This window comes from Narcine bancroftii, chromosome 5 (assembly GCF_036971445.1).
Source record: "Narcine bancroftii isolate sNarBan1 chromosome 5, sNarBan1.hap1, whole genome shotgun sequence".
NCBI lineage: Eukaryota > Metazoa > Chordata > Chondrichthyes > Torpediniformes > Narcinidae > Narcine > Narcine bancroftii.
This window is the reverse complement of record NC_091473.1, coordinates 183265495-183277776: the sequence shown is the minus strand read 5'-3', so window position 1 is coordinate 183277776 and position 12282 is coordinate 183265495. Positions and strand designations below refer to the sequence as shown.

The following is a 12282-nucleotide window of genomic DNA, read 5'->3' as shown; positions in this document are numbered from 1 at the left end:
TGAAGGTTCCTCTGCTCCATCGCATCACACACTCCTGGGGTCAGACACAGAGTAATGGTCCCTCCGCACCGTCCCATCACACACTCCAAGCAGCTCTCTCTCCAGAGGCGAAACCACCAAGTCTGTGTTATTACTGTACTGAATTCACAACCACTAATACAGGAAGTTGGTTAAATTTAGCTTCCCACCGTCCCCTGCATGCACATCGGCCCACACATTGTTCTCTACTGACCTCAGCCGACTCCAGCATTTACAAACATGCTGCCGGAAGATCGCAGGCCTCCACAACTCCCACAAGTCTCTCCAAGGCCACTTGAGGCTCTGGGAATCTTGTCGGGAGGACCTGAGCACATTGAAGACTCTCAACAGGTGGACCGTGGAGAATACATTCCGGCTGGTTGCATCACTGCCTGGTACGGAGGCACGAATGTCTAGGACATGAAAAATCCTCAGTGTTGTGAACTCTGCCTGCAACATCACGGGCCCCAGACTTTACTTCACCGAGGACATCGACACGAGGTGATGTCTTAAAAAAGCCTGAATCCTCAAGGACCCCAGGCTGTGACCTCTTCACTTTGCTACCATTGGGAAGGAGGGCCAGGAACCTGAAGACAGGCCTCCAGTGGCACAGGGACGGCTTCTTCCCCCCTTGCCATCGGATCCCTGAATGGACAATGAACCCCAAACACGGCCTCATATTGGCCTTTTCTTTTCCTTTCACCATTTCTACTTATTTTGTAAATCAATGTTTGCACTGCACTGATCCCCATGACAATAAATTCTGGTCTGGCCACTCAGCCCATTTCACTGTCTGCTGCCTGGTCTTTGCTGCAGATTCAAATTAATTTAATTTAGACAGACAACATGGTGGACAGGCCCTTCTGGCCCATGAGCCCGTGGCACCCAAACACACACAATTAACCTACAACCGCCCCCCCACCCCCGTACATTTTAAAAGGTGGAAGGAAATGGGAACACCACAGCCCTTCTAATCTGTGCCGAACTATTATTCTGCCCAGTCCCACTGACCTGCACCCAGTCCATAGCCCTCCATACCCCTTCCATCCACGTACTTGTCCAAATTCTTCTGAAAAGTTCAAATTGAGCCCCGCATTCACCACTTCAGCTCGATACACAGTCTCGGTCTGAACTTCTCCCCTTTTACCTTTAAACTCATGTCCTCTGGTTTGTACCTCACCCACCCTCAGTGCGAAAAGCCTGTCTACATTTACTCTGTCCGTCCCCCTCACCATTTTCTCTACCTTTGTAAAATCTTCCCTCGTTTCTTCTATGCTCCAGGGAGGTGCAGAATAGGAAAAGACTCCAGAGTTTTGAGAACTTGCCATCGCGGGCACCACACCACACATCCATCGAGGATGTTGACAAGAGGCGATGTCTTGGGGGAGAAAGCAGCCTCTATCCTCAAGGACCCCCCCCCCCCCCACAAAGGCTGTGCCCTCTTCGCTCTGCTGCCATCGGGAAAGAGGTCCAAGAGCCTGAAGATGAGCGAGGATAGCTTTTCCCCTTCCCCCCCCACTGTCAGATTCCTGAACGGACCACGAACCCCAGACACGGCCCCCCTTTCAAGTATTTTTGCACTGATTTATTTATTCTGAATTGTAATTTATAGCAAGATTTTCCCCTGTGACGCTGCCGCAAAGCAACAAATTTCATGATGAGCTCGTGACAATAAATTCTGATTCTGAGGTAAAGTCCGAATCTGTTTAACATTTCCCTGTAACTCAGTTCCTGGAGTCCGGGCAACATCCTAGTAAATCGTCTCTGCCCTCTTTCAATCTTATTGAGACAACCAAAACTTTAAACAACGCTCCACATTTGTCCTCACCAATGTCTTGTACAACTTCAGCATAACATCCCAACTCCTGGACTCAATACTCAGCAAATTATGTTCAAAGGTGAAAAGTTCCAAGTTCCTTTTATTATAAATTTAAAAAGTGAAATACATATATTTTAATGTCTGCTGGCCACAAAGGGAAGAGTCACCGTGAGCATTGCCTGGCGCCCTTAACAATAGGGGAAAGAGAAGCAAAAGAGCAACCCTTCAGAGACGCTGTGCGTCCGTGGATTCGCCTCCCGCGGCCACCTGGGCTCCTGATCAGAGCCCCCCCACCTCATTGCGACCAGGAAGCCCGTCAGCACTCAGTCAGGTGCACGCAGGGTCCACCATCGTGCACAGATACGACGCCCTGCACCGGCATGCAGGTACACCGTCCCGCACGGGTATGCCTTCCTTCGCAGATACACCAGCCTGCACAGGAACGCTGCCCTGTACAGGTACGCCATCATAAACAGATATGCAGGCTCACCTGCCTGCACTGTTGTGCACAGGTACACCGCTGTATGCCTGACTCGTGTCACCGCCCAGCAGTCAGGGGGCATTTACCCGGATCCTCGAGGCACCAGCGACTGCAGGTGGGGAAAATGGGAGCACTGGGTGAGCAGGCAGGTTACAGGCTGAAGGGGCCTGCTCAAGGTCACGGTTACAACCCGACAAAACAGCTCATCTCCAGACCACTGGGCACACACGCAGTGCGCCCCAATACACAAATGACATGTATAAATCACGATCGAAAATAACTAGGCGTAAAAGTCATTTACAAGGTTCTAGGGTCGGTCAACAGTCTGACCACCTGTGGGAAGAGGCTGTTTCCCAGCCTGGCTCTCCTGTAACCTCCTTCCCTGAGGGGAGTTCCTCAAAAATACTGCGGGCTGGACGGGAAGGGTCCTCCACCAACCAATTCCTGGGTGCTAACATCTCTGAAGGCCCGTCCATGCCAAAGCCATCATAAAGCAGACTTGCCAGTGGCTATATTTTGTGACGAGGGTCTCGCAAATCTTCCACCGACACAGCATGGAGAACATTCTGACCGTTTGCATCGCGGTCTGGTACGGAGGCGCCAGTGCACAGGACCAGAAGAGGGTTTGGAAGGTCCAAGTGCCCAGTCCGACGGGATCCACATGAGTTTTAAACAGCCCGTGAAAGGTGGTTTTACTTAAATTCCCCTGACCGCGGGGGGGTTCCTGGGGCCCAGGATGGCGGCACCTGTGATTGATAATGGCCGCGAAGGGTGGCAGACTCACCTGTCCAATGGGCAACAATAGGCCCTGAAAATGGGGTTATAACCGGTCAGTTCGCCCAGTTAGCACCCCAGGTATGCGGCAGTTTGAAAGGGCCCGACTAGGTCAGCCCCGTCGCGACCCAACTGGCCCCCTGATCTCTCTCAGAGGGGGTTGGAGAACCCAGTTAAACTCATCCAGGGTCTCGCCCGCAGCCAACCCACTCATTCTGGGCAGCTTCAGTGCTCATGTGCGGGGCTGGGGCAGCTAGCCAGCTTCTGAACATCCGGTGGTACTTCTGGTGAGTGCGTGACGAGTCACCGCGCTGGGGGGGTGGGGGTGGGCGGGATCCCCATTAAGTCGCCGGGTTGGTGATTCAATGGGTGTTCACCCCCGCGATTTGAAAGGTGCTTCCAGCACCTTTGCCCCAGTGATCAGGCCAGGTCCCAGGAGGGCTGGTCAGGTACTCAGTTTACAAGGGGCAAGTCTCTACTCCATCAAGGACATCTTTAACGGTCAAGAAAACAGACTCCATCCTCAAGGACCCTCACCTCTTCTCACTGCCTGTTACAAATTAAAAAAAAACCTTCTTCCCCTCCACCATCAGATTTCTGAATGGACAATGAACCACAGAGACCAGCATGTTTTTTAAAAAAACTTTATTGAACTTTGTAAGGCAGTTTACAGAAAGTTTTCCCCGTGACGCTGCTGCAAAATAACAAATCTCATGACACGTTTACGACAATAAAACTCAATCCTGGTTCTTCCGCTCCACTCTTTCTAGGTTTCATCGAGAGAGAGAGGAGGGAGACCCCCGTGATCTTCTCAGCAGTTTTAAAATCGATCTGACGCTTTGCAGCTACCATACCACACTGTGGTGGCAGCCAGGACACCACGGCAGAACGTGGTCAGCCTGTGTGGTACAATTTGGATGCACTGTGGCTGGCATTCAGTATGCGAGGACCCTGGCATCATTCAGCTGCTCCTGTCCTTGGGGGGGTGGGGGGGGGGGAGAAGAGATGCAGGAGGATCAGAGCCAGCACCACCAGTCCGAGGAATGGTTTCTTCCCACGAGAACGGCTGATGAACTGCTCACACTGACCCTCCGAGACTCTCATGCATGGATGAAATTCTTGTCCTGCTTCTCTGCTTCTGCAGCTGAATATGTCCGAGACTATCTGATCTTGGAAGTCAAGCAGGGCTCGGGCCTGGTCAGTCCTTGGCGGGGGGAGACCGTCTAGGAACACCGGGGGGGGGTCACTGGGCAAAGTGGTGACTCTGTCCGCCTTACGGTAGACAAAAGTTTCCTACATGCTATATTCTAAATGTAGTATAACGTGACAATCTTTACCTGTACATGTGTTGTGTCTGGTTGTGTTTTGCCCCAAGGACTGGAGAACGGCGTTTCGTCAGGCTGTTCTCATGTAATCAGATGACAATAAGCTTGACTTGAGGTACAAATCAGAATCAGAATTTATTGACACGAATTTGTTGTTTTGCAGCAGCGTTACAGCTCAGACATTTCTATTAACCACCTTCCAACATTAAATAAATATAGTCCACGAAAAGTTAAAGTGAGGCCGTATCTGGGGTTCAGTGTCTGTTCAGGATTCTGATGGTGGAGTGGGAAGCCATCTTGGACCTGCTTCCCGATGGGAGCAGCATGAAGAGGGCATGGCCTGGTTGGTGGGGGGTTCTTGAGGATAGGGGCTGCTTTTTTAAGACACAGCCTCATGTCGACATCCTCGATGGGGTGGAGTCTGGTGCCCAAGATGATGCAGGCCAAGTTAAAAGCCCTCTGGAGTTTATTCTTGTTCTGAGTGTTGGCACCTCCATATCAGGCAGGAGATGCCACCAGCCAGAATCCTCTCCAGGGTCCACCTGTAGAGGTTTTCAAGAGTTTTCTGTGATGTATCGAATCTCCTCAATCTCCCCTCCAGGTGTAGCTGCCAGCCGATCTTCTTTGTGATTGCGTCGACGCGGAGGCTCCAGGACAGATCCCTGGAGACGTTGACGCCCCCCCTCCAGGAATTTTAAGTTCTTGACCCTCTCTGCTGCCAACCCCTCGATGGGGACTGGGGTGTGTTCTCCTGAGGACACGGGTTTAGGGTCAAAAGGATCCTTCAACCCAACGGAGAATGTGACCACGGCAACGGGCTGGCAAGGAGTTTGGCAGCTCAAGGGCCCACGCAGGCTGCCGGAGACCAGCTCACGGGGAACCAGGTATTGAAGTCGGGATTCAAGAAGGCGCTGGGGGAAAGAAGGGGCTCCTGAAGGGGTCTCGGGCACAGAAGGGCTTCCTGATTGTGTCAGAGGTTCAGATCTAGAACCTGGGCAGCCAATGGATCAAACAGGAGTCCATGTGGCTGCGGGAGGTGAATCTGCGTCTTTGAACGGGACTCTCTTTTGCTTTTCTTTCCCATATTGTTAGGGCAACGCTTATGGTGACTCTCTGTTTCCCTTATGGCGGAGAAACGATAACGTATATCGTGTACATTACATCTTTATGTGCTTTTCCATGGCAATAACAGGAACCTTGGATGCTTACATTCCACCCAAGGTGATAGAAGGGGAGGAAGGGGGGGGGGGAAGGTGGAAAACAAGGGACAGAGAGGGTCTCATGCACAAATCCTGATCCCCAACTCTTCCAGTGACCCACCCACTCTCCCACTTCTCCCCACCAGGACCACCCGCAAAATTGGAGGAGCAGCACTTGGCTTTTCTCCAACTGGACGGCTTTAACATCGACCTCTCCTGTTTCTGCTTGCCGCCCCCCCCCCTTCCCTCCCCTTTCCTCCAGGTCTCCAAACCCCCCCCTCCTTCCCTCTCCATTCGCAGAGAGTCATGGGGATGCCTTGCCAGGGACGGTGGCGGAGGTTGAAACGTTAGGGGCACTGAAGAGACTCTCAGGCAGGCTCACGGGTGAAAGGGAAATAGAGGGTTATGGGGTAGGAAGGGTTTTGTTTTTTTGGTTGGAAATCAGCACATCGAAGGCCAAAGGACTGTGCAGGATAGAACAATGATGTTCAAACATTCTTTCAACTTTAAGTAATCCCTATGTGATTAGTGAGGGATTACTTAAAGTGAGATGTGAGTGGGAAGGGAAGGTTGAGAACCACTGCTCTAGACCCAATCGTCACTGAAATATTTTGCTGGAGAAAAATGCTCATTGGCCCATTTCCTTTGGAGTCCAGAAACCGTGCACATAATGAGTCAATGAGGGGTGATTGAAACAGTGGTTCTTTTCTCCCCCATTCCACATTAACTAATTCCTTACTAATCACAAAGCAGGAATTGCTCAAGGTGGGATGTGAGTGGGAGGGAAAATGTTTGAAGACCAGTGGTTTACAGCAATCACAGTGTTGGCAGATGTCTGGGTTTCATTGCTTCTCTGCCTTCCCCATCCTCAAACCGACCCCAACGGCCCCATTTTTCCCACTTCACATTGGCCCACAGAACATTACAACACAGTAAAAGACAGTTCGGCCCTTCTAGCCAGTGCAAATCTATTACTCTGCCTGGTTCCACTGACTCTATCTTCCATACCCCTCCCATCCATGGACCTGTCCAAATTCCCATGCTGTAGGTCTAAATTTAAATCATTAAACTTTCACTCTTAACCCATGTCCTCTGGTTTGAATCTCACCCACCCTCAGAGGGAAAAGCCGACCTACATTTACTCTGTCCCTCCCCCTTATCATTTTAAATATCAAATCTCCCCTCTTTCTTGTACGCTCCAGGGAATAAAGTCCGAACCTGTTCAACATTTCCCTGTGTCAGCTCCTGAAGTCCGGGCAACAATCTAGTAAATCTTCTCTGCCCTCTTTCAATCTTATTGATATCTCTCCTGTAGATCAGTATCCAAAACTGCACACATTACTCCAAATTTGGTCTCACAAATCTCTTATACAACTTTGCCATAACATCCCAACTCCTGTACTCAATACTTTGATTTAAGAAGGCCAATGTGCCAAAAGTTCTCTTCATGACCCTGTCCATCTGTGACGCCTTTTTTTTAATATTTTTTTAAATTTTTTATTTTTCACACCATAAATCACATTAACCATGGTACACACTTTTTCCTTTTCACACATATACAGTGCCATTTTCTCCCCCCCCACCTCCCATCCCACCCTCCCTACCTCCCCCCTCCCGTCCATTTAAGGTATAAAATCTAGGATACATTAAACCAGTCAGACAATGTTGTCATTCAATAAAAATACACCAGAAATTCTACTGAGTCCATTCTTTTCATTTCCTTTTCCTTCCGTTAACTTAGGTAATGATTGTCCCCGGTAGGTTTTCGCTATTGTATTTAATGTAAGGCTCCCATATTTGTTCGAATATTTCAATATTATTTCTTAAACTATATGTTTTTTTTTCTAATGGAATACATTTATTCATTTCTATATACCATTGTTGTATTTTCAAATTATCTTCCAGTTTCCAGGTTGACATAATACATTTTTTTGCTACGGCTAGAGCTATCTTAACAAACCTTTTTTGTGCATCCTCCAAATCAATTCCAAATTCTTTGTTTTTTATGTTACTTAGGAGGAAGATCTCTGGATTCTTTGGTATATTGTTTTCTGTTATTTTATTTAATATCTGATTTAGATCTTCCCAAAATTTTTCTACTTTCTCACACGTCCAGATTGCATGAATTGTTGTTCCCATTTCTTTTTTACATCGAAAACATCTATCAGATACTGTTGGGTCCCATTTATTTAACTTTTGAGGTGTAATGTATAGCCTGTGTATCCAGTTATATTGTATCATTCGTAACCTCGTATTTATTGTATTTCTCATCGTTCCGGAGCATAACTTCTCTCATGTTTCCTTTTTTATCTTTATATTTAAATCTTGTTCCCATTTTTGTTTAGTTTTACCATTTGTTTCCTCATTCTCCTTTTCTTGCAGTTTAATTTACATATTTGTTATAAATCTTTTGATTATCATTGTATCTGTAATCACATATTCAAGGTTACTTCCCTCTGGCAAACTGCTTCCTAATTTATCCTTCAAGTAGGATCTCAATTGGTAATATGCCAGCACTGTATCTTGAGTTATATTCTACTTATCTTTCATTTGTTCAAAGGATAAGAATCTATTTCCTGAAAAACAATTTTCTATTCTTTTAATCCCTTTTTTCCCCATTCTCTAAAGGAAAGGTTATCTATTGTAAAAGGGAGTAACTTGTTTTGTGTGACGCCTTTTTCAGGGAATTATGTATCTGTGTTTGCAGATCCCTTTGTTCTACCGTGCACCTCAGTGCCCGACTGTTTACCGTGTACGTCCTTAAGACCATAAGGCATAGGAGCTATTCAGTGTACACCTCGATAGATCAAGAGCTGATCCATTCCCCCACTCAGCCCCCCTCCGTGGCCTTCATAACCTTGGCTAATCAATCTCCGTGTTTAATACACCCAATAACCTGGCTCCACAACTGCCTGTGGCAACAAATTCCACAGATTCACCCCCCTCTCCCCCAACCATCTGAGAGGGAGCAGCGAAGGAGGCGACCCGTGGCTGGGGGGGGGGTGGTGGCCGCAGCGAGGAGGGGCTCTGCGGCTGAAAAATTAATTCACCAACAAAGGGAAATATAGTCCAGAATGGAAAATAATTATACTAACTAAGACATGTGGAAATAATTGATCAAAGATCGCCAAGTCTCTTAAATTTAATCGAAGTGTCAAATAAATAACTCAACGTAGACATGATATAATTTGAGAGAGCCACTGAGTTGTTTATTAGAACCTTTCCATTTAACTAAGATCGCTCTTCTAGCCAACAATGTAGAAAAGGCCACAACTCGATGTGCAGTCCTGGGAACTCGTCCCCACCTCAGGAACTACAATCCCAGAAAGAGCAGGCAATGGGTTTGGTTGCAGACTGATCTCCAGCAGAGCTGACAGAGTCTTAAAAAAAAATTGACCCAATACTGTTCCAACATAGGGCCAAAGCACATGAGTTAGAGAAGCCACTGCTGATTTACTTCTGTCACAAAGTGGACTAACGTTAGACAAAATCCGGGTCAATTTGCCTTTCAGCAGATGAGCCAGATGGACCAGGTTAAACTGAACCAAGGAACAACGAGCACATATCAAAGAGGTTTTAACCCATCCAAAAATCTTCTTCCATGATTCCTCTGGAAGGTGTAACTGAAGTTGCTCTTCCCTCATTAAAATTTGATCGCAATCTCAATAACAAGATAATATAGGAAAAGGGTTCAAAGGGGAAAAACTAAATCCATTTGGTACGATGTTGGCTTAGTAATGTTTTTGCTACTAATGTTGCTCGTAAACCATAATTCCTATAGTTCACTGAATGTAATGGCAATAGTAGGGAGATAAACAATGAGCAAAGTTAAAATGACACCTTTAGTTACAACATTATTAGTTACAACATTACTTAGTAACCTTTTTAAAAATTTTCCCCTTATATTCCTTTTATTACGACTTAATTCCCAAAAATGTTACTGATCTCGGTTCATGAATACTAATGGCCACAATATTGTAGCGAAAACACCAGAAAATTTGACCAAAGCAGCGAGTGTGAAAACACCGGCAGCAACGAAAACAACAGCGCTTGCTGGTGGCGCATGCTGACGAACGCCGCGCGCTACAAAACCACGCGACTCGAAGCATCGCTGGCATTGGGTCATAAAGATTGCTCTGACTGGAGCGCGTTGGAAGGTTCCAAAAGTAAACGAGCTGGGCGTTTTAGCCATGTAGGTAGATCGATACGTGTACTGATGAAAAATCCTTTCGTTGTTATAATGACAGGGACATTTTTATAAAAAATAATAAATTTCTGCTGAAACACTGCACAAAAATTTTATAGACAATTATTTTGGTGTCACCCCCTCCGATGGTGTCACCAGGTGTGGTCTGTATGGTGTACCCCTCCTCCCCACCATGTGACGCCAGTGGATTCAAGCAGTTCCTCCGCGTCTCTGTTCTAAGTGGACGCCCTTCAATCCTGAAGTTGTGCCCTCTTGTCCTGGTCTCTCCCACCGTGGGGAAACAAATTTTCTACATCGACTCTGTCCGCGCCTTTCAACATCCAAAAATGTTTCGGTGAGATCCCCCCTTCATTCTCCTAAATTTCCACGAGATCAGGCCAAGAGTTGTCAATCCCTCCTCATGTGATGACCCTTTCATTTCCGGAATAGTCCTTGTGAACCTCCTCTGAACCCTCTCCAATGTCAGCACATCCTTTCTCAATCGAGGAGCCTCAAATCTGCTCACATTTCACCACGTGAAGTCTCACCAGTAACTTATAAAGCCTCAACATCACATCCCCGCTCTTATATACGATTCCTCTTGAAATGAACGCCAGTGTTGCATTTGCCTTCTATACCACCTACTCAATCTACATATTTAATTTCAGGCCTCCCTGAGGACTCCCAGGACCTTTTGCATCTGCAAATTTACAGTGTAAGTCCTACCTTGGTTTGTCCTTCCAAAATGCAACACCTCACACTTGTCTGTGTCAAATTTCTTCTGTCATTTTTCCAGCTGGTCCAGATTCCTCTGCAAACTTTCCAACTTTCCTCCCCTTCCGTAACCCTTCCAATCTTAATGTCACCTGCAAACTTGCTGATCCACCGGCTTTGATGAGGCGGGCAGGGGGAGGAAGAGAGCAAGGTAGGGGAAGAGAGAGAAAGAAGGGGAGGGGAGAGACAGAGGGGGGGGGGGGGAAGAGAGAGGTGTAGAGGGGGAGAGAGAGGGGAAAGCTGTGAGATCCTGCTGCCCCTCTCACTCACCTCTCCTGCGAGCTCTCATCATACATCTGCTCCCCGGCTCTGGCGAACAGCGCTGCCGCCTGCTTGCATTTGGCCACCAGGTTGTCCAGGGTATTGTGCAGATGAGTGCGGCCCCCATCCTTCCCCTTGACCCGTCCCCGGCCGCCGGTCAGCAGCCGGCCCAGGTGCGCCGCCGTGTCCGCCGCGATCTCGGGCAGGTAGGGCGGGCTGTGGCGGAGCCCGAGCCGGGGCTGGAGGCAGAGGCGAGCCAGGCTCCGCAGCTCGGCCCGCACCTTGTCCACCTTCCTGCGTTCTCCCTGCGCCCACTCCGTCTCCGGCAGCAGCGTCCAGCCCGCGGCCATTCCGCCCCGCGCCTCGCTGCTAGCCCCGTCCGCCGGCCAGCCGTTGTGTGCGTGTCTGAACGAAAGGGACGGAGGAAGGAAGGGTGGGAGGGGCAGAGAGAGAGGGAGGGAGGGAGGGAGAGAGAGAGAGAAAGGGAAAGTGAAAGAGGAGGGAGAGAATGGGGTAAGGGAGGGAGCAGAGGGAGAGAGCGAAGAAATGAATGAAAGAGAGAGGGGAGGGAGAGAGAGAATGGGGTGAGGGAGATAGAGGCGAGGAAGAGAGAGAGAAAGGGAGGGGGAGAATGAAAGAGCGAGGGGAGGGAGAGAGAGAATGGGGTGAGGGAGATAGAGAGGCGAGGGAGAGAGAGAGAAAGGGAGAGGGAGAATGAAAGAGCGAGGGGGAGAGATGGGGAGGAAGATAGAGGGGAGGGAGAGAGAGAATGGGGTGAGGGAGATAGAGAGGCGAGGGAGAGAGGGAGAAAGGGAGGGGGAGAATGAAAGAGTGTGGGGGAGAGATGGGGAGAAAAGAGAGGGGAGGAAGATAGAGAGGGGAGGGAGATAGAGGGAGGGAGAGAGAGAGGGAGTGAAAGGGAGGGAGGAAGAGTGAAAAGGAGGGAGAGAGAATAGGGAGGGTGATGGGGAAAAGAGGGAGGGAAGGATGGAAAGTGAGAGGAGGTAAAGGGAGGGAGATGGAGGAGACAGGGGCTGATCACTCTGCTTTCCTCAATTGCTCTGGAAAACCAACCCCTCAGTGGGCGTGTGGGACACCAATGATGGGTCAGTCGCCCACACATACTCTCCCCTGCACGGACTCCTGTTCCATCCGTTGGCGGCCCGAGCTCTGGATCCGAACCTCTGGTGCGCTGGCGTCGGAAGGCAGCAGTAATCGTCAAGGATCCAGCACACGCTCTGTTCTCGCTGCTGCCGCCAGGAAAAGGTGCCAAAGACTCGCACACAAGACCATAGGAAACAGGAGTAGGAGTCGGCCACTCGGCTCGTCGAACCTGTTCCGCCGTTTGATGAGATCGTGGCTGATCTAATGATGGGCTCATCTCCACCAACCTGCCTTTACCCCATATCCCTTCATTCCCCAACAATGTAAAAATCTACCCAACC

At 48.9% G+C, this 12282-nt stretch overlaps 1 protein-coding gene across 1 annotated transcript in view; it reads right to left on the bottom strand.

Annotated features, from left to right (window-relative positions):
* Positions 1 to 11729, bottom strand: part of cblc (Cbl proto-oncogene C, E3 ubiquitin protein ligase) — a 62912-nt gene extending 51183 nt beyond the window's left edge. The window contains 1 exon segment of the mRNA XM_069940056.1: positions 10847 to 11729. Coding sequence (XP_069796157.1) covers positions 10847 to 11187 — 341 coding nt within the window. The 5' untranslated portion in view covers positions 11188 to 11729.
* Positions 11730 to 12282: the final 553 nt, after the last annotated feature.